This window comes from Lacerta agilis, chromosome 7 (assembly GCF_009819535.1).
Source record: "Lacerta agilis isolate rLacAgi1 chromosome 7, rLacAgi1.pri, whole genome shotgun sequence".
In the NCBI taxonomy this organism is placed as follows: Eukaryota; Metazoa; Chordata; class Lepidosauria; order Squamata; family Lacertidae; genus Lacerta; species Lacerta agilis.
This window is the reverse complement of record NC_046318.1, coordinates 69,050,804-69,075,618: the sequence shown is the minus strand read 5'-3', so window position 1 is coordinate 69,075,618 and position 24,815 is coordinate 69,050,804. Positions and strand designations below refer to the sequence as shown.

The following is a 24,815-nucleotide window of genomic DNA, read 5'->3' as shown; positions in this document are numbered from 1 at the left end:
CCCCACACACACACCATGAATTATACATGAATATCTTTTAATACATACATAATCACAGAGAGATATATTTTGACTGTCAAGTATTAATATTATGCAGAGCTAAATTCACCATTTATGTAATACATTGTATAGTGTATAGTTTGTTTGTGTGTTGTGTGTGTGTGTGTGTGTGTGTATACAGTATATTCTGGCATATAAGACTACTTTTTAATCCAGGAAAATCTTCTCAAAAGTCGGGGGTCGTTTTATACGCCGGGTGGAAAATCTGTGGTTGAGTATATCTCAAACTCTATATTTTAACTGGAAAAGTTGGGGGTCGTCTTATACGCCACAATATACGGTGTGTGTGTGTGTGTGTGTGTGTGTCTATATATATATATATATATATATATATATATATATATATGTGTGTGTGTGTGTGTGTGTGTGTGTGTGTGTGTGTGTGATATTGCAAGAAAATACACATAAACACAAGATTATCACTCAACTATGATTATAAATTACTTTAGGTTTAGTAAAATAGCAGTATGAAGTATGAAATATTGTCTGAGCCAAGAATGAAAGCTGAAAACTATTTTGTTCCTAATGCATTTCTTATACTTATTTGTAAGCTACAAATTATCATGGCAACACTGACCTTTTGACTGTTAATGTGCTCAGTGTGGAATTGTTCATTTGAACAGTTCCCTAAAGGGGGAAATAAGTAGTAGTACCAAAAGATTAAGGACTGCTGGACATGGATAAATCATGAGACCTACTGTGATTTCAGTATAATATAACTGCTCCATTTCCCATATCCTCACAAATTGAAAAAATAGTAGAAAATAAAATAATCAATTTGAAATACTCCAATGACCCAGTGCAGCTACAGTTGTCCTGTGGAAAGGGGTTTGTGCCTGAAAATCTATTCCAATGGGGGAGAAATAGGGTGGCTTGTGTACCAGGGTGGGTGGGGAGAACAGCCACCCAACTCTGCAACTAGTAGAATTATCAAAAGGAAAAATTGCCTTCTTGCATCCCTTCCCAAGTCAAGTTTATCTCAGCATTTTAAGGAATTACTTGCTAAGCAAGACATGAGCAGCAGTTGTGAATGGGTCTCATTCATTGAAAAGGCTTCTGTAGCATTGATCTGCTATGAGAAAACTGCCCTTTGTAGCTTCAATCACTTTGGAATAACTGTGTGGCTCGGCGAGCACACAACCTTCTGGACTTTTCTGTTGTTTTCATTATCAAGGTCATTTGTTCGTCCAGTGAGAAAATGAACAGATAACAGGAATTTTAAGGATGAGATTGGGATGTAGATTTGAAATCGCCTGTTTAAACTAGCTTCTGATGTATCTTTTTTTTTCTAATTTCTTTCCTGGCTTTTGACAGTTCCTTGCCTTTCTAATTTCACGGCACCAATGGGAACTGTCCTTTCTCCTGACTACCCAGAGGGATATGGAAATAATTTGAACTGCATATGGACAATCATCTCAGACCCGGGGAGCCGAATTCATCTTTCCTTTAATGACTTTGACTTGGAATCTCAGTTTGATTTCCTTGCAATTAAAGATGGTGACTCACCTGATTCTCCAATACTGGGCACATTTACTGGGGCCGAAGTGCCATCACATCTCACTAGTAATAGTCACATTTTGCGCCTGGAATTTCAAGCTGACCACTCCATGTCAGGTCGAGGATTTAACATCACATATAACAGTGAGTAGCATTTTAATTCACAATTAAAATTCGGATGCAAACCATTTCTATGGTACATGGTAAAAATAAAAAGAAGAATTTAGATGCTTCCCCCCCCCCCCACAAATGTTACTAGTCAGATGCAAAAAAGCATCTGGGAAAAGAAATACTTGGACCGATATTTTTTAACCTGTTCTTATACTCTGTCAGTGTTCTGACCCAGTAACTGATTGCACATTTTGCTTTCTGTGCTTTGCAAGGAGAGGTTTGCTCAAGGATCTGGCCTCAATTCACTCCTCTTTCTGTAGAGGAATAAGTTTATGAAATTTATGGGTGAAGCATATAATGAATATTTCCTTATTTTTTTTTATTTGCTCTTCTGCTCTGTTTGTTTGTTTGTAATGTGATTATTGTATGCAACAGAGTTGCTGCAAGATTATTAAGTGCTTAGTGTTTGGGGCGTTCTTTCCCCTCAAGGGTTATGATATTTCATCTGTCCCTGATGAAGCTAGTATTTTAAGGTGTCAATGCCTTGTAAATATGGCATACAGTGTAGTTTTTCTGCTTATACTGGCCTTTCTGAAAGAATATATGACTGTTGAGCTGCGGTTTTTTGTTTTTTTTGTTTTTTAACTGAGCTTAAGCAATTAATTATAATATAGGTTTACTCCTTTACAGAAGTGACACTGGTGGCAAGTACTGTCACTAATAAGTTGTCAAAGTGTAATTGAAGAGCATTAAAGTTAAATTAGCTGTGACGTATATCATAGCAGCTTGTAATTTAAAACTGCTTGTTTGCCGCTAGTAATTCTCCTCCTTTTTGCTTCCTTCGTTTTGCCAGGTTTATCTCATTCTAAATGGAGACCCAACTTAAGATATAGTTCTTCTCTTCCCAGGGCACTTTATAAATTAATTTTCAGTAGGCCATCTTTGTTCTCAAGTTTCATTTAAGTTTGCATCTATACATATTTTGATTCTGTTTTCTTTTGAAAAAATACAGCAAAATCTTCTGGAATTTGAAATGTTTTTTTAGGAGATTAGCAGACTGTTCCTTTGCAGTTTTGTCTAGTTGTGAGTCCTCTTTTGTACAAGTAAGCATTATGGAGGATTGCAGACTCATTTGTATTTATATTCAAAGCTTTCATGAAAGGGAGAGAAAGTACAGAATACAAGGTGTATCAGTCTATATGTTAGTTAATGGAGTACACATGTACCGATGGTACTGGGGCTGGATCACGATGAGGAGCAGTGTGGCCTTGGTTTATCCTAAGCAACAGTGCTCCTGGTTGAAGACATATTGAAGATTATATAATTTCTTTCTGTGCTGAATTTGCAGGGAGCCAACAGTGCACACATACACTGACCCAGAATAATTTATATTTCTTTAAATACACTGGCTTGATTCCAGTAGTGTCGTCCTCTTCACAGAAGAGCTTGAATCCAATGGAGCCTACACACATGGAGTTGGGAAAGGCAACTTTTTTTTTTTGGCCAGTTAGACCTGTCTCATCAGCTGTTTACACTAATTCTCATGCTCCCATGCTCCAGAGCAGATCTCTCTATGTATATGCAGGGAGCTGTAGAACGATGTGAGACCAGAGAAGTGACTTTGTCAAATGTGGTACAGCAGGTGGCTGCTAGGGAGGGGACCTTTTCAGTGGTGGCATCCTTTTTAGTGCAATCCCCACACACACCCCACCCCAGATAGGCTTGTCTGTGTCATGGAAGGTCTACTCAATATTGATCCAGAGTAGATTCCAATATATAGTTAGCAGAGTAACAACTTAAACATGTTTCAGGATTCCCAAAAAATAGACCAGAGGCAGTTGTATTTCATCCAGCAGATGTTTACTGCTACTGAAGGCAAATGGGCATAATGGTGACAAATCCAATACATTCAGGATTGGCACTGTCCATAAGAAATCCAGTTGCAGCAGACTTAACTTAAACTTACATTAACTTATAGTAAGTCTAAGCCTTAACACTAAGCATACTATGTACAGAACACCACACCAGATGGAAAAGAGATAAAAAGTGTGAAGGCCAGGCTCCTTCTGGTCCTACTATTTTAGTCAGCATGACCTTCATCGAAAGAGATAACAGAACCAGTTTAAACCAGCTGTGCTCGACTTCTCTGAAGGAATAACCCAAAAATCATGAACCTTCTGCTTGTTTCTTTCACACAGAGAAACTTCCAGAACCTTCTTAAATTAAGTAGAATAGGAAAGATCTCTACATATCAGATCAATACATTCTGTACTAAGAAATGCAAACTGACAGTCTGACATTGTGGGCATTTTGGTAGCAGGTCAACACTTTTTTTTTTCCTTTTCAAGAATTTTCTAGGCTTTTCCATTTTGAAATACTTTACTACTTTTTTTAAGTCTATCCATTAATGATGTCTCCTGTAATTGTTTTTATTTCGGTTTTCAGTGATTGCTAGGTTTATTCTGTTTGAGACTTCATGTTTGTCTTCTTCTTCTTCTTCTTCTTCTTCTTCTTCTTCTTCTTCTTCTTTTTACTGTAAACAGCCCAGAGAGTCTTGGTTATTAGGTGGTATATAACTCTTATAAATAAATATTAAATATTCCATTCAGTGAACAAAACTCAGCTCATGGACCTTTGTTTTCTGAATTCATTGTTTCCCAAATGTAGTCTCGTATGCATTCACATAAAAAAACCCAAATCTAACCATACTTTTTAATCAGTAGTCAGTTGATAAATTAATATCTGTTTATTTGTACATTTTGCATAGTCTACATGGTTGCCATTTTTGTGTGGTGGTGGTTACTTTTCTCACATTGTTTCTCCTTGGACCAGAGAATTAATGCAACAATAACTTTACATTACCTTACCTTATTAATTTCTTTGCCTTGGTGCCAGAAGAATCTGAGTATGTGGACAATGGCATACTGTGCAGTCCTGCGTGCCTCTCCTGTCTATGGAAAATTTCCTATTAAAATCCTTATCTTACTAGTGGTCTGACTTTTCTAAGAGACAGGGGAAACACTTTCAATTGTCAAAGGCTGAAGACAATTGCAAACCGTTGTTTTCTTTCTTTCCTTCTCAAGAGAGGTGAAGAAGGGGCATTTTTTTGAAACAGGAATAGCCACTACGTTGTTTAAAAAAGGATGAACTCTAGCAAAGACAGATTTTTCAACAGCTTGTTACTGCCTGCAAGCCTCTTGACTTTATCAGCGAGTGACTTTCTCTATTATGTGTACCATCATGTGAATCTGAGCACAGAGGAGCAGGGGGGGGAAATGTTAATGGAGGACATTTACTGAACTCTCTTTCAATAATCAAAAGGGTGTGTTTTGAACCACAATGTACTGTCACAAAATGCTAAGGTGCTACTGGAAGGAATTTTTTTATTTTTTATTTTGTTTTGACTATAGGAATAATGAGTCGTACTAAGTTAATGATATATACACTACATATATGTTTCTATCTGCTTTAGTGTACACTTATGGTGCAATCCCGAAGTGGGGAAACAAAAACTGAAGGCAGTTTGACTGCCATATCCAAAGACTAACAGGGCGGAAGTTAAGGTGGTGACACAATTTTTGTCTTCCGTTTCTTTCTTCTTCTTCTTTTTAAATAGTATTTTTCCTCTCACTGCAAAGAAGAAGGAGGGAGACTTAGATATGCTCAGGATCGTTCTAAATTTATTCCTGGTATGGGGGCATGTCAGGGAACCAGGCAGTAGTGGCAACAGGATGGAGCAGGGTAGAGCAGTTCTGTTTACCAGGCTCCCAAGATGGAGGTCAACATGCCAGTAACTGAGAGGAGGCAGAACATGAGGCAGAAAGAAGGCTGGTGCAGTGCAAAAAAAATCCAAATCTGCTATTGACATGACCACTTTTAGTCCTACCAACACTAAATCTCCCTCTCCAGTATTGGAGTTCCATCACCGACACTAGAAAGGGATATCAAGTATATCCTATGACCCCTTGGGTGCCCTCTCCTTAGCCTTAGGATAGCACCACTAATTATAGTAAATGAATAATTTTTATTTGACGATAAAGAAATGCAAAATACTTCCTTTCTGTTCTTAGGGTTTGTCTAAACTTGGTATGTATTCCATAAGTTCCAGTTACTCCATACTTGTGATATAACAGGTGCCCACTATTGGTAGTTTCTAGAAGCAATTGGAAACGTTTTTTGTTAAGACAATTTGCAGCTGGATAAAAAAGGTTTTCATTTGGAATTGTTTTTAAACTGATCTTTAGTTGTTATTTTGTACTGTTTTAGTTGTTATTTTTGTATCGTTTTGAGCTGTCCTTATGTTGTATTTGTATATTCTCTTGAAACGCCTATGAAAGGCATATATAAATATCATTCCAAGGAGACACTGAAAAGGACTTTCCTTAATCTGGGAACTGGAAAAGAAATGTTCAGTGGAACATGTAAAGTCTGAGCTGGATAGGGCTACCTAATGTATCTGGAAATCTGAAAGGCTTATATGTTACCCCTTTCCTCTTTGTTTCTATTTAAAGCCTTTGGACACAATGAGTGTCCAGATCCTGGTATACCAATCAATGCACGGCGCTTTGGTGACAACTTTCAGTTGGGAAGTTCAATTTCTGTCATTTGTGAAGAAGGCTTTATTAAAACTCAAGGAACTGAAACAATCACTTGTGTATTGCTGGACGGGAAAGTTATGTGGAGTGGACCTATCCCTAAGTGCGGAGGTAGGATGGATATATGATAGGTTTTATCATATATTTATAATTAATTATGTATATGTTGAGTTGATGGTCTATATCAGGCATCCCCAAACTCGGCCCTCCAGATGTTTAGGGACTACAACTCCCATCATCCCTAGCTAACAGGACCAGTGGCCAGGGATGATGGGAATTGTAGTCCCAAAAAATCTGGAGGGCCAAGTTTGGCCGTACCTGACACCATGGCCTTGACTTCACAAGTTTGGGGATGCCTGGTCTATATGTTATGTGTGTTTGTCTCAATTATGTCTACCCTACTTGCTTCTCCCTTGCTCCTATTTATTTAAAATATAATTTACATCATTAGATGGCATCCTTCAGGTACAGTGATACCTCTGGTTATGTTCTTAATTCGTTCCGGAGGTCCGTTCTTAACCTGAAATCGTTCTTAACCTGAAGCACGACTTTAGCTAATGGGGCCTCCCGCTGCCGCCACGCCGCCGCTGCCCCATTTCTGTTCTCATCCTGAAGCAAAGTTCTTAACCCGAGGTACTATTTCTGGGTTAGCAGAGTCTGTAACCTGAAGTGTCTGTAACCTGAAGCGTCTGTAACCCGAGGTACCACTGTATATAGATACTTAATGTTTATGCTAAGAGTTTTTTGTCATGTAATACTTTGTTGTCAATTGTAGCAACATTTTTCAACTCCACTCAGTGCTACTATCATAGTAAGTGTGACTTACAGGTGTTCATTGTACAAGAAGCTTAATGCATGATGGACATTTTTATATGATAGCATTCCTTTCTGGGTTGGAAATTTTTCCAAGTGAATTGACTTTAAGTTGTCTTGTCATAACAGGTAAATGTTATTAGTGGGTTTTTTAAGAAATGTGTGGAAAAACATTACATTTGCTTTGTCAGAAAAAAAATCTAAAATATTGTTGATATCATATTGATATTTTAACATCCTTATCATCTTTATATTTTACCACCTTGATATTTTACTTTTTAGGGTAGTGGTGCTAGTGATACAAACATCCAAAATATTGATTCCAATAGTTGGAGCATGCCAATAATAATTGTACCCCTTATTTTATTTTATATAGTTTTGAAGGCAAGTATTATCAATAGATAATCATGCTTAGCCCCCTTCTCAATATGCTCTTTTGAGGCATCATTTGGATTAAGGACACATGTCATTAATCAGACTGTGTTCTTAGTAGTAGCTTTTATCCTCTCTCTAGGGTAATGCATTCCTTCTCTCTCGGTGTCGCACAAGTGTCCATCCTACATAGAGCTATTTCCAGTTATTTTATGACATTTCTGGGCATTACAGTCCTTGAGAATATTGAGAATTCCTGATGCAGCTAGCGGAAATAACCCATTTAACTTCAGCTTCGTGTTACAGAGTTCTTTCTACAAGGATACATATTTACCGGTACTTGTTCGTAAATGGACCAAATTTGCCATGTATGTGGCGCAAATTTCCCCTATGCTTTAACTGCTAGGTCTCTGATGGCACTTCAGGGTGCATTAACACAAGCTAGGGCCATGAAACACATTTCATAGATACATTATCTCAGCAGTCTTCATAATGACCCGTCAAAGCAGATCATTATCACAATCCCTATATTGAAGCAAGGCATTGAGGCTGGAAGATAATGGTTTATCTGAGGGCCAAACTGCATGCTACTTATGTATAATGATAGCTCATTGCTCCTTTTGGAATTTGAAAGCCACTTCAGGAGGGGGAGACTGAAAACATGGATGGAGCAAGTAGGAGAAACAGTTAACCTTCCCATGAACTAATTCTTCCCTGTTCTAAACCACTACTTACAAATGGCTTCCTATCTCTGCAGCATTTAAAATGTGTTTGCTTTCACAAACATGCAGTTTGAATCCCATAATGGAAAAGCTACGACAGAGGGCTATTTCGGAGCAGATAAATGGTATGAAAACAGGAAAAGGCTGCTGGATCAAGCTCAGCAACCGGCCCCTCTAATCCAGCATCCTGTTTTCACAGTCGCCGATGATGATGATGATGATGATGATGATGATGATGATGATGAATTAAATGCATATCCAAAGATCACAGGACAATTTACAAAATGCCAATGCAAAATACACAATAAAGCAAAAACAGATGCCTGTGGGAAACCAGCAAGCAGGATTTGAGTACAAAAGTACTCTCCCTTCCTGTGGCTTCCAGCCACTGGTATTCAGAAGCACTGGTGCTTTTGACCACAATGGCAGAGCATATTCATCAGACTAGTAACCATTGATAGCCTTGTGCTCTATGAATTTGTCCAATCCTATTTTATAGCCATTCAGGTTTGTTTCCCTCACTGTGGAAGTGAGTTTCATAGCTTAGCTATGCACTGGGTGAAGCAAGTTAAGAAAAGGTTAAATCTCTCTCTCTCTCTCTCTCTCTCTCTCTCTCTCTCTCTTCCCCCATTTCATTTTTCTCATTTGCCTCCTCCTGAAGTAGCTTTTAATCACCGTTACACGTTATCTAAGACGTAGTGTGGTCCTCAGTCTATCTAGTGAGTTAACAGAAGAGGTGAAATTTGAACAGAGGACTTATTGGTCCGCAGGTCAGTCTCTTAAGGCTGTATGCTGCACAAATATATCTGTTATTTCAGTGTTTTAGCCTGTGTCTTGTGAAGGCTCCAAATATGGACCACCAATACTCCTACAGCCACTGGGCTACTTTATACATTGCAAACACATTTGTTGTATCCTTTATTCCTGAATACTGTATGAAAACTGCAGCAATTTCAGCCTGACAGCAAATACAAGTCTTTGTTTTCTTCTTTTCAGCTCCCTGTGGTGGGCATTTTTCTTCTCCCAGTGGAGTTATCCTTTCTCCAGGCTGGCCTGGGTATTATAAAGACTCCTTGAATTGTGAGTGGGTGATTGAAGCTGAACCAGGACACTCTATCAAAATTACATTTGAAAGGTCTTGACAAAAGCTTTTTCTCCTTATATTTCCACTTTTTACTGATAAACTGGAGATATTTGTTTCCACTGTCATATAGATAGAAAACTAATCTTCATTTGGCACGCACTAGTTTTATCCCCTTGCTTTTGTTTAATTGAGAGTCTCTTGGATCTTTGAGGGGTATTGGAATGTAAACCCGTTTCATGCCATTGCTTCAGTTGGTTGTAGAGTATTAACTGATGTTATCAGCAGGCTTCACCAGCTTTCGGTTCTGGTTTCCCACCACTACCACATGTCCCAGAACGAACCATAGCGGTAGAGCAGCCTTCCCTAGCATAGATACAGTCATACCTTGTGTTGCGTGTGCTCCATGTTGCGTACGTCTGACTTGCGTACGTTTGCGACCCGGAAGTCCTCCATGGAGCGCATGCGACACACGGGTGCGCAGAAGCGTTCTGCGCACTTTGCGCATGCTCAGAAGTGCAATAAAAACCCGAACTTCCGGGTTGTTGTTGTTTTTTGTGTGCATTCGCGTTACGTACGCCCAGGTTACGTGGCATGACCTGGAACGGATCGCGTACGTAACACGGGGTATCGCTGCATTTCAGGTTACAATTCCCATAGCCACTGACCAATTGCCATGCTTACTGAAGCATCAGTTGCAGCTGTCTCGTCATTCTGGCCACCGTTTGCATCCTCGGCAATGTTCTGGACCCAGCATAGCAAGTTACAGGGCATTGTGTGTACGTGTGGGGGGTGGAAGGGATGTTGGGAGGGAGGGTAGTGAGATGGTGGCTGCCACATACAAAAATTGCCAGGGAATATTTGGGGACCATTCTGTGTAGTAGGTTTATTTGGGTGTGTGTGTATGTGATAAAAATAAAACAATCAGTATTTTTCCTTTGAGAAACTTTTAGTCGACCACTGTTATGAATGGATTATGTCTGGTGACCACCACTCGGGCCTCTATGGGCAGTTGTGATGCTACTGCTGATGGTATTTCTTTCAACAGTAGCCAATGTAAACCCTCCCAAATAGGGTATTGAGGTGGTGGAGCAGTGGCAGCAATGGATCTGCTGGATCCAAAGTTGGCCTGGTACCAGGTATGGAGCCTAATCCATGCCCCTCTGCTCCCAGAAAGGCACCCGCCCAAACTCACCCCACCTCTTCTGACCTGACCAGAAGAAAGTCAACAGGACTTCAGATGAATCTGTGGCCTCTCTGCTCCGGTTGTTCCCTGAGCAGGGTTCCTTGCGCATTTTAAAATGTGTTGGTTTTAATTATGTTAATTCTAAAATGCTGGTAATCTATGGATCCCTTCGGCAAAGAGGCATTCATTTTTGAGAATGAGATCACAGCTGCGAAGGAGCAGGGCAACGAAATGAATAAATAGGGCTGCATTAAGGAATCAAGATTGCAAAACCTGTAAATTATTGATCTGCCTAACTTTTAAGACATGCTTGCATAATTACTTCATAAGAAGAAAACAATGGTTTTTTAAAAATAAATAAATAAACAGTATTTCAAGCTGGAAGAGGAACAATATGTCTCTGAATAATACACCACCTTACAGAGTCCTTCTTCTTTCTTCTTTATTAATTCTTTATTAATGTACCTCATTGATACTCCCCCCCCCGACAAAACAGCAGGGTTACATCAAAGCACAGAAGAGGCCCGAGGATGTGCTTCCAAGTGAAGATGGTTCCATTTGCTAGTCTGGATTCCCACAGATCTTATTTTAGAGAATGCAATGTACGGTTAAAAAGCCAAGCACAAAACGTGGCAGTAAAGGTGTGGGTGGGGAAGCGACTTCAAAAAGAAAACTACACTGAAATTAAAGAGAAGGCATGTGTAGGAAGTGTGGCAACCAGGTGTACTTGCCCTGGATCTCAGAAGGCAAAGCTGGCCAAAAGTCCCTGCTAGGGACCTGCCGCTTTTTAAATTTTTGTTTATAACTTTATTCTAACGAGACTCTCAAGCCAGGGCTTAGACAAGCTTTGCACGGGCCTGCTAAAGAGCATTTAATAGATGTCTGAAAAGCTAAAAATAGAAGGAACCCACAAGGCCTCCAAGGGGAAGCGATGTCATAATCTCAGTGTCATCCAGGAATCTTAGTGCCACAGTTAAGGGCAGGACCACAATCAGAGCCTTAGTTGCTTATTTTCCTTAGCTGGCAGGCAGGCTGGTATGTGAGCAGCTGGTTCATGAGATAACCTAGCCCCAAGCCTTTTTAGGCTTTAGACGCTTAAACCAACACTTTAAATTGAGCCTGGAACCAATTTGGCAGCAACATCCCAAGAATCATTTTAGTGTAATTGAAAGACTGCTTGGTTGTGATGTCTAGCTGGCAGCTGTCATCAGCTAGCTCCTAAATCCACCTGCAGCTACACTGGTCACCTTCAACTAAAAGGAGGAATCTGTAACTAGGACTATATCAGTTGCCAGTGAAATACAGTATGTTGAAAAGCAGTGCCAAAGGGGTCCCCATTTTGTTGTTGTTCTCCTCTTCAGAACTCTACTTAATGGAAGCTGAGGTTGATTATATGGATGACTTGTCTTTAGATTGGGGTGTGTTTTTCTGTATCTGTTATTAGGAACAAATGAAGCAGCCTTATACCAAGTTAGACAACTGCACCATCTGATTCCATACTGTCTATTGACTGACTGTAACTCTTCAGCCATAACTGGAGATTCCAAAGCTTGAACCTTCTGCATGCAAAGCAGGAGCTATGGTTCTCTACTGTCTTTTTGTCATCTTAATATTTCTCATCTGTGTTCTTTTTCAGTTTTCTTATAATTCACTTTCTCATCCTGTCTGCAATACTTTCTCCACCTTAAAAAAAGTATATTTCCTCCCATTAGATTTCATCCCTCAACTCCTCCAAAAGGGAAGAGTGACAGAAATAAGATAAATTTCTAAACAAAGAAACAATGACCAACTTTTATGAAGGAACCTTGACATTGGGATTGAGACTAAATTAAAAGACTTTTTACCAGTGAAACTTGCTGTTTTTCATTTATTTCAATGGAAACAAAGTTCAGCTAAGTCTTGATCCAATCCATGCTTTATAAAATATGCACAGCTTTTTATATTCTAATCTACCTTCCTGTCCTTAGTACCCATTTTTCTCTTGCATAGTGCCTATACTTAGATTGTGAGCCTCCAGGAATTTACTTAATTTTCTTTAAATGCTGAATAATAATAATAATAATAATAATAATAATAATAAGTAAGTAAGTACAAAGTTCTAGCCCCTAACTTTGTGGAGAGCACAATATGTCCAGCAGGGAACTGTTAGAATGAATAAATACACACAAATTGTGTTTTGTCGGTATTGTATGTGAAGACCCTTACTGAATCAATGTTCAGACCTCCCAATATAATCTGACATTATTTCTGTACTACCTATGAATGGTCCCACTCTCTAACTTCAGTTGCATGATTTGAATAGAGTTCCATAATGTGTCTAACAGGTAGGGTTTTAAATGGTAGTTCATTGGTTCCTGGTAGCTCTTAACTCATCAGTTTGTTTTGCCTTCTACAAGAAAGAGGCAGAGTACAGGTTAGCTACTCAAGCACAGGTCCTTCTCGATCAGACTTCCCTAACCTGGTTCTCTCTAGATGTTTCAAAATACAACTCCCATCAGCCCCAGCCAGCATTGTCAGCGCCCACGGATGATAGGAGTCTTAGCCCAAGACTGGAGGGTACTAGGTTGGGGAAACCTGTTCTCAATAATCTTCCACACCAATCTTTTCCTTTATAGAAACTCCAGTTCTCAAGCACTGCCACCCCTGCCAGAAACTCAGTTAAGGCAGCTGTTTTGTTAATCTGTTTAGTATTAAGTGGCTCTAAACTATTGTGGGCCTATCACTGTCTCTGATGCTAAGTAATTGGCTGAAGTATCCAGATTAGCTGAGCTCTGAAAGCTTGCTAAGTAAGGGCTGATTTGCATTTTCATTAGTTTGTAGAGCTTTCAGAACCTCCTTTCGGGTGGCATGAATCACACTTCTGATTCTCTTTCAGATCTGTCATTCAAAATGAGGGCTTATGGAGCAAAACCTCAATGAGATTTGTAAACTCGGCAGGTCCAGGTCATGCTTATTCCCTCTGGTATGGGGTCACGAAGAGTCGGACACGACTGAATGACTGAACAACAACAACATGCCAGCAATAGCAATGACTTGATCTGTTGAATGTTGCAAGGCCTCTTAGAGTCTGATCGGAAACAATAGCAGTGAGGAAAAAAGAATTAGCACTTTTTATCTTAATGTGATGTTGAAGACTAATTGTTACAGCACAAATGCAAGCAGTTAATCATCTCGTTGCTAAGTACTGCACCACACTAATTAGCTTAGACCTTGCGTATCATATCGTTAATTTAAGTTATTTCCCAGAAATAACACTTTATATTTCAAATATGCATATAGCTTTACTTCCTTCAGATATTTCCCTGTTGCTTGGATACTGAATATTGCCCACTTATGAGGGGGGGGGGGGATGAGCCTTATATTTCTCTATAATTAGTGAATGGTTAACTCACTAGACAAATTTCACAAACTGTACTCAAACAATTACCAGGTGTTAATGGTTTGGTTGTAACCACTTTGTGAATGGGTTATTTATGTAGTCTTGCCAAGTAGTAAGCATAATCTTACCAGACTTACCAGGTGGACATGTGTGGTAAAGTCTGAAGTAAACTTCTTGTCTTTATCCACCCCTTGATTGATTATTGTGGGAGGAATTCAATGTAGTGCTGGTCCAATCATTCCATCAACTCAAGCAGTTGTGCTGGTCCAATCATTCCATCAACTCAAGCTTGCCAGATAGAATGACCCTCCCTATCCTTTTGTTGTTCTGGGGCTTCTCCTGACTGCACCAGAGCCAATTTGGGTGTCTGTCAGCAGCACTATGGGAGAGAAGAGTGCAGAAAGCCCTATCGTATTAGTGGAAGTCCTTGTGCAGATATTAGTAGAATACTCCATTAGTGGAGACTCCATTAGTGAGACTCATTAGTGAGACTCATTAGTTGAATCTGGTTCTATCATTTTAGCTATGGAGTTCATTGATTTGTTTGTTTCCGGGAAAGGATTCACTCTTTAATCCTGAACCATTTAGCAATTTACCACAGTTAGCTTGGCAAAAACAAGTCATTCTCTCTCAGCTGTCTGTAAACCAGGTACTTCAGTCCTCTACATACACTTAGCAGGGGCCGCTACAGTGATGCAACCACACTTGCTTTCATCTGGGTTTTTTTTGTTGCCGCACTTCAAAGGTGTTTAGGGTGGAAACAGTAAATAAGACATAATATTATGCATGGTGTGGTGAAAGTGGATAGAATTAAGCTTTCCTCTCTCTCAAAATACTAGAGCAGGGGTGGCCAACTCCCAAGACACTGCGGTCTACTCACAGAGTTAAAAACTGTCAGTGATCTACCCACTTTTTCTGGGGGGTAGGGGTTTGCAGGTCAAAAGGAAAGCCCTGCTTTTGGAGGGTGCAGGGCTAAAATGTTGAGCTTTTTTTAGGGGAGCCAAAGTTGTTGAGCTTCTTTGGGGGGAGCCAGTGATCTACCAGTGATCTACCACAGACGTCCAGTGATCTACCAGTAGATCATGATCTACCTGTTGGATGTGCCTGTACTAGAGCATGAGCCATCTGGTGAACCTAATTGTGGGAGATTCAGGACAGAGAAAGGGGGGGTCTTCTTTACGTGGCACTTAGCTTAACTGTGGGTTTCGTTTCCACAAGAAGTTGTGATGATCACCAGCTTAAAAAGCTCTGAAAGTGGATTGTGCAAAGCCATGGCCATATGATGTCTTCAGGATAGGAGGCAGCATGACTCTAAATGCCAGTTGATGGGGAAACAACAGAGGGAAGAAGATTATTGCCCTTATGGAGGCTGAATAAGATAGGCCTTTGGCCTACATTATTATGATCAGTGGTTTTGATAATGAATCAGATGTTTTCCAATATCTAAAACATAGGAAAATAAGAAGGACTTCCATGAATAGAATGCCTTTATAAAAAGAAATTATTTCTAATGGAAGTGACATCTTGCCGCTTTCCCCCTTCCTTCAGGAACTTAAATTAATATTTCTTTCAGGTATATTTTGTAAGTGATCCAATACAAAAGTCATAAGATTACTGTATATTGTGCTTTGACTGAAACAATGACTGTTCAAACATGGGTATTTACCAGGAGGCTTCTCTATATCTTCATAACAAAACAAAACAAAACAAAATCATTTTATTCCAATTCAGGTGGTATTAATGGAAGTAGAAGTGAGCAAATAGTGCAAAGATTGCAGCATTAAGCATGTGCTAAGTTTCAGTTGTCACTTAAATGAGGATGGATTGAAAAATGCAAGTATTTGGTGCACATTTTAAAAATTTAGAGCTAACTTTTATGCTGCTTGCTTCTGCTTTGGCGACTGTATACAAAAAGCTCCTCAGGGCACCAGGCTTAGCAGAGGGACCACAGGTTGCAAAACCTTATATGAGCTATGGAAGATCAGTGTAATGAAATATGATTTTGCATAGTTATCTTAATGTCCTTGCAATATCATGCATAGAGACAATGCTACAAATATTGAGGACACAGCTGTAAGAAATTGGTGATAGCAAATTAGCAATCTTGCATATTCAGATACAATTTAAAGAGGGACCATTTGCTCCACCACTGAGCATATGATATATCTGTCTAATCTGTAAATAAATAACTAATCATAAATAAACATTTTCTCGGTTTAATGTCTTGAACAACTTCGGAAATGTAGAAAGCCCTTTGCTCAGAGAGCAGTGGTAGAACCGACATGTTCCTTTCCTACACACACCCCTCTAAAAAAAGTTCAGAAAAGCCCATTCACAGTGGAAGTGGACGTGACAAGGAGCTGAACTAAAGCATCTGATGGGGTGTTTCATAAATTGGGGAGGAATGTTGTCCCCCCCAAGACTTTGTGCATTATTCATTCTCTGCTGTGATAGTTGTAAAGAGCAGCAATAAAACTGACAACTGAGCCCTGTATAGAAGTTAAACTGAGAAGTCTCTTTGTCAGGGCATTTAGAGATGCATATGTGCAAAAAGGTTGGTATCATTGATATCTGAGTCACCCCCAGAGTTTCTGTGGATAACTGACACAGTGTGATGGAACATCACAAAACTCAATGGAAATAAAAGGACAAGGTTCACACATTCTTTGCACTTAGGGAGTTTAATTTGAATAAGGATTTGATTACAAAATGCATGCTTCATCTGAATATTATATGTAGCCTATCGATTTTAACAATGTTTCTTTTGTATGATCTTTGGGTATATTTTACGTCCATATTATGTGTGTTTCTCCAACATAGATTCCAGACAGAACTTAATTACGATGTTCTGGAAGTGCACGATGGACCAAATCTTCTCTCACCACTCCTAGGATCTTACAATGGTACACAGGTCCCCCAATTTCTGTTCAGCAGTACAAATTTCATTTACCTTCTGTTTACAACGGACAACAGTCGTTCTAACAATGGATTCAAAATCCACTATGAAAGTAAGTAGCTTTTGCTTTCCTTAGTATCGAAGGTTATTTTGTAGCATCAGACTTGTTTATTTTGTGTATGTGCATACTTGCTTGAACACACATTTCATACATTTGTCTTATTTCTCTATGTGTATATCTGTTGGGTGTCAACAGCAGTATGGATTAACATGGCACTCATATATAGGGTGCTAATGAAAAAGAACACTTCGGTCAGTTTTGGGTTCTCTCTGTTTCTCATTTTTTTTCCAGTCTTAAATTCATTTCTGCATCAGTTTGAATTTCTAAAAAAAAAAAAAAAAAAAAAAAAAAAAAACCTCTTCATGAAAATTCACCAGCATTTTACTGCAAATTATTCTGGAATAGCTTTTGTAAAACCTGCAAATGGCCCAAATTTGCTAAGACTTTTAAATGAATAGTGCTGTAAGGGAAAGTTAACATGGGTTGCTCGGAACTTGAGAAACCAGTGACATTGGATTTGGTTCACTTATGTCATATTCTAGTTAAGTTATTGAGCAGCCCTACACAATTAGAAGGGGACGCAGGTGGCGCTGTGGATTAAACCACAGAGCCTAGGGCTTGCTGATCAGAAGGTCGGCGGTTCGAATCCCCACAACAGGGTGAGCTTCCGTTACTCAGTCCCAGCTCCTGCCCACTTAGCAGTTCGAAAGCACATCAAGAGTGCAAGTAGATAAACAGGTACCGCTCTGGTGGGAGGTAAACGGCATTTCCGTGCGCTGCTCTGGTTCGCCAGAAGCGGTTTTGTCATGCTGCCCACATGACCCGGAAGCTGTACGCGGGCCCCCTCGGCCAGTAATGCGAGATGAGCACTGCAACCCCAGAGTCGGACACGACTGGACCTAATGGTAAAAAGGTCCCTTTACCTTTTTACCTTACACAATTAGAAGTTTGGGCAATTCTTTAGGTAGGTGACAGGCTTCCCATCAAAACAGAGTGCCCAGGTTTTAGGGGGAACAGTTTTCGCTTTAATTTGGATTTATTCTCAACAGGTGTGAGATTAATTAAAAATATTTATAGGAAGCAGTTCCCAGAACTGAATTACTTCACTTGTGCAGTCTGTGGCTTTTGTGTGCTTCCACGAGTTGGTTTTTTATGTCAGCACAGTGCTCTTTTCCTTCCTTCCTTCCTCCCTCCCTCCCTCCCTCCCTCCCTCCCTCCCCCCTCCTAGCCAACCCTTCATATCCAGATTTATGCTTTCACTCACACTGTTAACAACACATGCACACTTTGCATAGCCTCATTTACACAGTACTTCCACAAACACCATTCACACTTGAAACAATTGACCAGTGTTTGAGATGCTTTCCCATTTTTCTGCACTGCTTCCCACTACCAATATCCTCCCAGTTTCGTTATGCATGGATATATTAATCAACCCTGTTAGACTATATTTCTCAGTCCTTTTTTCATTTAATATTTGGAACATTTGTTCCCTTCCACTCCAGGTGTAACCGTAAACACCTACTCTTGCTTGGATCCTGGCATACCTGTTCATGGTCTTCGTTATGGGCACGACTTTTCTATTGGCTCAACGGTATCATTTGGATGTGACCCAGGATATAGGCTCAGCCATGAAGAACCTTTGCTGTGTGAAAAGAACCACTGGTGGAGTCATCCACTCCCTACCTGTGATGGTAAGAATCAGTTCAAATTAGCACAAAATACCACCTATGGCGTGTCCATCACACTGGCTTTCCGATTTCTCAGTGCTAGCTATGTGTTAAGGAAGGAGAGAGGCTGGTCCTACTTTTGCAAACCTGATTATTCTACTTGTTTATGAACTAAAGAGTCCAGGTCTACTTGTTAATAAACTAAAGGACGAGGAATATTGTAGCCCAACAACATCTGGAGGAAAATATGTTATCTTGCTCAATAATTTTGCTGAAGGAGCCTTCCTCCTCCTACACATTTGAAACGCTGTAGAATATTAATCAGCCCAAGACCTCGTTGAAGTGGAACATTTTCTCCTGGTGCCTGAAAGTGTATAAGGAAGGCACCAGCCAAACTGCCCTGGGGAGAACATTCCACAAACAGGGAGCCACTGCATAAAAGGCCGTTCTTGGGGTACCAAACCTCTCATGGAAAAGAAGGGCCTCAGGTGATAAATGCAGAGTCCGGGTCGGTTTATATGGGGAGAGGTAGAGAGCCAGCATGGTGCAGTGTTTAGAGTGTCAGACTAGGACCTGGGAGGTTTATATGGGGAGAGAGGTGTGGTTTTTTTCCTTTATCTTTCTTTCTTTCTTTCTTTCTTTCTTTCTTTCTTTCTTTCTTTCTTTCTTTTTGAGTTATTGCAATCCTGAGCCAATTAATGCTTTATAGGTCAAAACCAACACTTTGAATTGGGCCTGGAAGCTACTTGTCAGCCAGTGCAGTTGGGCCAGGATTGGTGCAATATGCTCAAACATCTTGCCCCAGTGAGCAACCTGGCCACCGAATTTTGCACCAGCTGAAGTTTCTGAACTGTCTTCAGAGGCAGCCCTACGTACAATGTGTTGCAGTAATCTAATCTAGATGTTGAGACCCTATCTACTCTAGTCAGGTACAGTTACAGAATCCTGATCCCCATGCTCTAAGACAGGCATAGGCAAACTCAGCCCTCCAGATGTTTTGGGACTACAACTCCCATCATCCCTAGCTAACAGGACCAGTGTTCAGGGATGATGGGAGTTGTAGTCCCAAATCTGGAGGGCCGTGTTTGCCTGTGCCTGCTCTAAGAAATGTCCTGTATAGCCTTTTTAAAAACGCTGTAAAAGTGTGGAATGTTCCACTTTTTCTTTTGCTGAAATGCTTGGCAAGAGAAAACAGCTCTTCTTGAAGAAGCAAACATTAGGACACCTTCTCTGTCCAGATAACAGCACTCTTGTAATAATAAAATTCATGATCTTCATAGGCTAGCAGGTAGTAAAATCCACTCCAACAAATCTGCAAGGCAAATTAGTCTCCCCCCCCCAAAAAAAAACTGGACCTGAACCCTGTGGTATCAGGTCTTCAATATTTGTTTCTTAATGATTCATATTTCATATGGTACTCAGACTTTAGCACGGCTGTGCTGTGGCCATAATTTATTAGGTTGAAGCAATGATCTAAAAGCTGGTCTGCAAACATAAAGTGACTTTAACAATGTGAATGTTCCTGGCTTCACTGCAAGATCCTCTGCATCAGTTGCTGCTTCCTTTTCCAGTCCCAATCTTCTCATTTTTTCCAATCTTGTTTCCACTTCATTCTTGTATCCTACCCACCCAGCCCCCTATTTTTAGGTCAACGTTACAAACTTTGTAACTTTAAAAAACAACAACAACAACAACTGAGTTCAGTTTAAAATGTGCCCCCCCATGTTTCAGCCTGCTTAGACCGCATGGCTCTATACCTGACTTTACTCTTTTTTGCTTTTTAAAGGTTCTGTTTTTCATTCTATGCTGTTTCAATTCTATCCTAACATGTAAACCAGATTTGGAAATTACTTACAGTGGTACCTCGACTTACGAATTTAATCCGTTCTGAATGGACATTTGTAGGTCGAAAAATTCTTAAGTCGAAAAAAGCTATTTCCCCATAGGAATGCATTGGAAATGAAAAATTCGGAAAATTCGTAAGTCGCGTAAACCGCATCTAAAATTCATAAGTCGAGTAAACCCCATCTAAAACCGCCAACAGATGTCCTTTGGATGTCGAAAAATTCGTAGGCGTGCGGGCACTTTTTAAATTCGTAAGTCGGAAAATTCGTATGTTGAGTAATTCATAAGTCGTGGTACCACTGTACACAACACTGAAACAGCATTTGTTTTCCCTATTACATGTAATTCCATAGAAGTAACTTCCCTGACACTCTTCCATAAGTTAGAGGGCTGGCTTGGAGAGATTGCCATTGTGGGAGTGTTGAACTTAGGGACATAGTTGTCAAGCCAGCTGTTCAAAGCTTTGTTACTCTAGCTGCAGAAAACCATTCTCCATACCTCACTTGCAGTCATCCATGGTGATGCCACTGTAGTTAAGATATGGATCAGGCTCTCTTTACTGAATAGAATACTCTACCGAAGAGTAGAAGCAATGTTTTCTTATGCACCACATGCTTATAGTCTAAAAATAAACACTGTTAAGGAGCTCTCTGTGAACAGTTTTCTCTGCTGTGCAATAACATTACATATTGTGACAAATTTCTTCCTTGAGATGCTGAACTAGTGTGCAATTCATTACGTAAATGAGATTATTCCCACCCCCCTAAATGGCAATTGTCCACTGAATAAATATCCTCTAAAGGCAAGATTGGGTATATTTATTCTAGCCCATTTATGGATTTATGGCTGAACTCATTTTAATTCTCTTACCCTATTGGTTCTTCCAGAGTAATGATTTGCGGCCAGTTTGGAATTGACCACTGGAGAGAAGTATGTCCCTTGTATGAACTCAAAGTTGGATCCATTCCACACAATTGTTTCCTTTAGTTAGACACTGGTTTTCATAAAGTGAGACTGATTCTCGGCCTTTTGGCTAAGGACAGGTATAAAAAGGTAAAGGTAAAGGTACCCCTGGCCATTAGGTCCAGTCGCGGACGACTCTGGGGTTGCGGTGCTCATCTCGCTTTATTGGCCGAGGGAGCTGGCGTACAGCTTCCGGGTCATGTGGCCAGCATGACTAAGCCGCTTCTGGCGAACCAGACCAGCGCATGGAAACGCCCTAGGTTCTGTAGTTTTACCCACAGCGCCACCTGTGTCCCTAAGAACAAGTATAGTTTTCCCTATAAAGCATGGATGATTGCCAAATCAAGGACAGTTTTGGAAGGAAATGTCTGGGTTTTGTAAACTCAGTGACTTTTAGAAAATAATTTCTTCCCAGGTGGTGGTAGTAGGTGGGCAGGGGTCTGGGGATTTGGTCTTCACCCAACTTGACACAGCGATAACAGGTTGTCTACCCCCATTTTGACAGCACTGGATTACCTGGTAACTGGATGAGGTTGAATTCATGTTCCAAACTGGCTAATAAGCTTTTTTTGCCTACTTCATACTACTGTAATGCCTTTGGATTTGGTTCAATTCACCAGGGTCTCTAGCAGTTAAATGGGTCACAATGAGAGGGTATAGTGTAGATTTGAATGGGTGAGAGTAATGTCAGTTCCATGATGAGCATCTCGTGGCATCAAGGTACTCAGTGAAGGTTTACCACAACCAACTACTCATGGATTGCTGGCTTGAGAGCATTTGACCCAAGGAATGCTTGTGACAAGCAAGAACACGTTACGTTGCTAATAATTTAGAATTTGATCATTTAACAAGGTGGGGAGCAAAACAATAATATCTGCCAGCTCGCACCAGAGGAGTAAGGCTTCGGGCAAGTGAAGGTGGCAGTTAAATGGTTAATGATTATGCCGTTCATAAGTAAGTAAATTTCTGACACCCATTTACAAGTTGTATAGTTGTGCAATGGCACATGGTTCAATGGATAGCGGCCGACAATTGTTTGTGTCCTGCTTTCTTGCTGTATTTGTATATGATAAGATGGATTTTATATTTGGAATCAGTTAGAATGCAATTTTAGATACTTAGTTTTTGGAACAGGAGTTGCTGCAATCTGTTCCTTAGATTTGCTACACGAGCACAAATTATTTGGTTTGGATGGGGAGGGGACACCATATACAAATGGCCCCACTAGTATTTTGCAACATATTTAGCTGCAGCAATGTAGCACTAGTAGGAAAATACATAAGATCTGAGTTATAAGTAGTGCACTGAGCATCCAGATGGTATTCTGGCAATATGCATGAAAAATGGGTATGGCATTTTGCATAACTTAGCAGGTTTATATATATAAATCACTGTAAAACGAGGTGAAATTCCCAGTCTTTATATAAAAGTTCATAGTCATTAGATTATGACCATATGCTATTAGTCTTGGTGGTCTAAAACAAGATGCAGTAATACCTCTAAAGTTCAAGCAGTCTAAACAGTACTGCAAAAGCCTTTGCGCTGTGGAATACTGGTTGGTCTGAACATATGGCATTATTTTAATATCTCTGCTATTTAGGTATAATAGACCAATACAGCTACTGTGCTTTATTTGAAAATAATAAATGGAGCTAGGAGCCAGCTAGGGATCTATATCAAAAATTGGACAAGAGAAGCAAATTCCAATTAAGGCAAAAGGGAATTAAATTTTCAGTAAATGCTGTCATAGAAGATATTCTTTCAAAAAGTCTGTTCTCTAAGGCAAGCGGGTGGGCATTTGCATAGGCTTTGTGTTAGAAGTGATGTATTAGAAATTCTTTAATCCATGAGAATGGGATGAGAGATGTGATGGGAGATGAGGGATGTAGATGAGCGGGGGAAAAGTTGACATGGAAAGAATAAGAGAGTTTAGGAAATGAGTTACATATAACTTATATGGCTATTTATTTGTGTGTTTTTTTAAAAAAAAATCAGCTGCCTTTAAGGGTAAAACCCTCTCTAATCATCTTATGCAATAAAATAAAAAACCTATGCAGATCCAACCCCTATTCCTAGCCAGTGTTCATAATCCAGTCCACAAATATTAAAATATGATACAAACTGCAGCTAAAAGGTGCACCAGAGGAAAGCAGCTAAGATCATCAAGGGCCTTATGCGAAACGGTTGAGGGAGTTGGGTATGAGGAGACAGAGGGGAGATATGACAGCCATCTTCAAATACCTCAATGGCTGTCACATGGAGGATGGAGCAAACTTGTTTCCTCCTGCTCCAGAGGGTAGGACTCAAACCAATGGCTTCAAGTTACAAGAAAGAAATTCCAACTAAACATCAGGAAGAACTTCCTAACGGTAAGAGTTGTTCGACAGTAGAACGGACTGCCTCGGAAGGTGGTGGACTCTCCTTCCTTTGAGGTCTTTAAACAAAGGTTGGATGGGCAACTGTCATGGATGCTTTAGTAGATGCATTGCAGGGGATTGCACTAGACTAGGGTACAGTACTTTCCAGTTCTACAGTTCTATGATTCCCTAGCTAATGTACCTTAGGATCTTGACTTCATGGCATTGTGCTTGCTGCAGTTCCTGCACTGCTATTAGACTGAATAAAGATATATTGTTTACTTCCAAGTAAGTAAGTCACTGTCTGTTTGTTTGGATACACACCTATACTTTTTACTTTGTTTCAGAGACTTTAAAAACTGATTAGTGATATGGGACAAAAGAACCACATGAGCACAGCATGCAGAAGTGCTCCCTCTCTCAAGCTATTTCCAGCCCTCTTTAATATATCTTCCTCAATTGCATACCCCTTTCCTAGACAGACTTATATTGGTGTTTAGTATTCAGTGTGATTCTGAAATATAAATAATTTCCATTCTTATTATGGAAACACCTCCCCCCCCCAACTAGGAATTTTCTCAAATCAACCAGTATAATTAGCAATTCATTTTCTTAATACTTATTACCAAAGCTTCTCAACAATTAATTAATCATGTTTCCTTTCAGAGCACTTTGTGTAAATATTGGCTACAATTAGAGATTTGTCACCCAAGGGAACCGTTTGCACTCCCAAATATAGGCTATTGTTTAAACAGAGATAATAGAATTTCAACTTGCTATTTCACATCCTTAGTTTTAATATGACTGCCTCCGTTTATGTGCCTACTACATTTCTCACCCCACCTGCTCCCTTTTCAGCTTTGTGCGGCGGAGATGTTAGAGGACCAAGTGGGACTATTTTATCTCCAGGCTATCCTGAATTGTATCCCAATTCACTGAACTGCACATGGACTGTGGATGTTACCCATGGAAAAGGTATAGAATTACATTTTTCAGAACCGTAACACATTTCCCCCCATAATTTTCATTCTAGTTTTGAGTTTCTATTTTCTGATAAAGTTCTTCAGCTGGGTGATGGCCACAAACACATCAAGTGCAAAGGTTGACTTAAAACAGTGGCTGGAAATCACTTTCAGCCTGAGGGCCTCATAGTGGGTACATCCAGAGCCAAAATGAAGAGGAGCAATAGATGCAACTTGTACTTTTG

The 24,815-nt window shown here is 39.9% G+C and overlaps 1 protein-coding gene across 4 annotated transcripts in view; it reads left to right on the top strand.

Moving 5' to 3' along the window:
• The window catches only part of CSMD3 (CUB and Sushi multiple domains 3), a 567,871-nt gene that overhangs the window by 360,543 nt on the left and 182,513 nt on the right, over positions 1–24,815 (top strand). For all 4 annotated transcript variants that reach the window (XM_033155765.1, XM_033155768.1, XM_033155767.1 and 1 more), the window contains 6 exons: positions 1,375–1,701; positions 6,180–6,374; positions 9,167–9,305; positions 16,637–16,824; positions 18,279–18,467; positions 24,467–24,583. In XM_033155765.1, the coding sequence (XP_033011656.1) occupies positions 1,375–1,701; positions 6,180–6,374; positions 9,167–9,305; positions 16,637–16,824; positions 18,279–18,467; positions 24,467–24,583 (1,155 nt within the window). The remainder of the gene's footprint in view (positions 1–1,374; positions 1,702–6,179; positions 6,375–9,166; positions 9,306–16,636; positions 16,825–18,278; positions 18,468–24,466; positions 24,584–24,815) is intronic.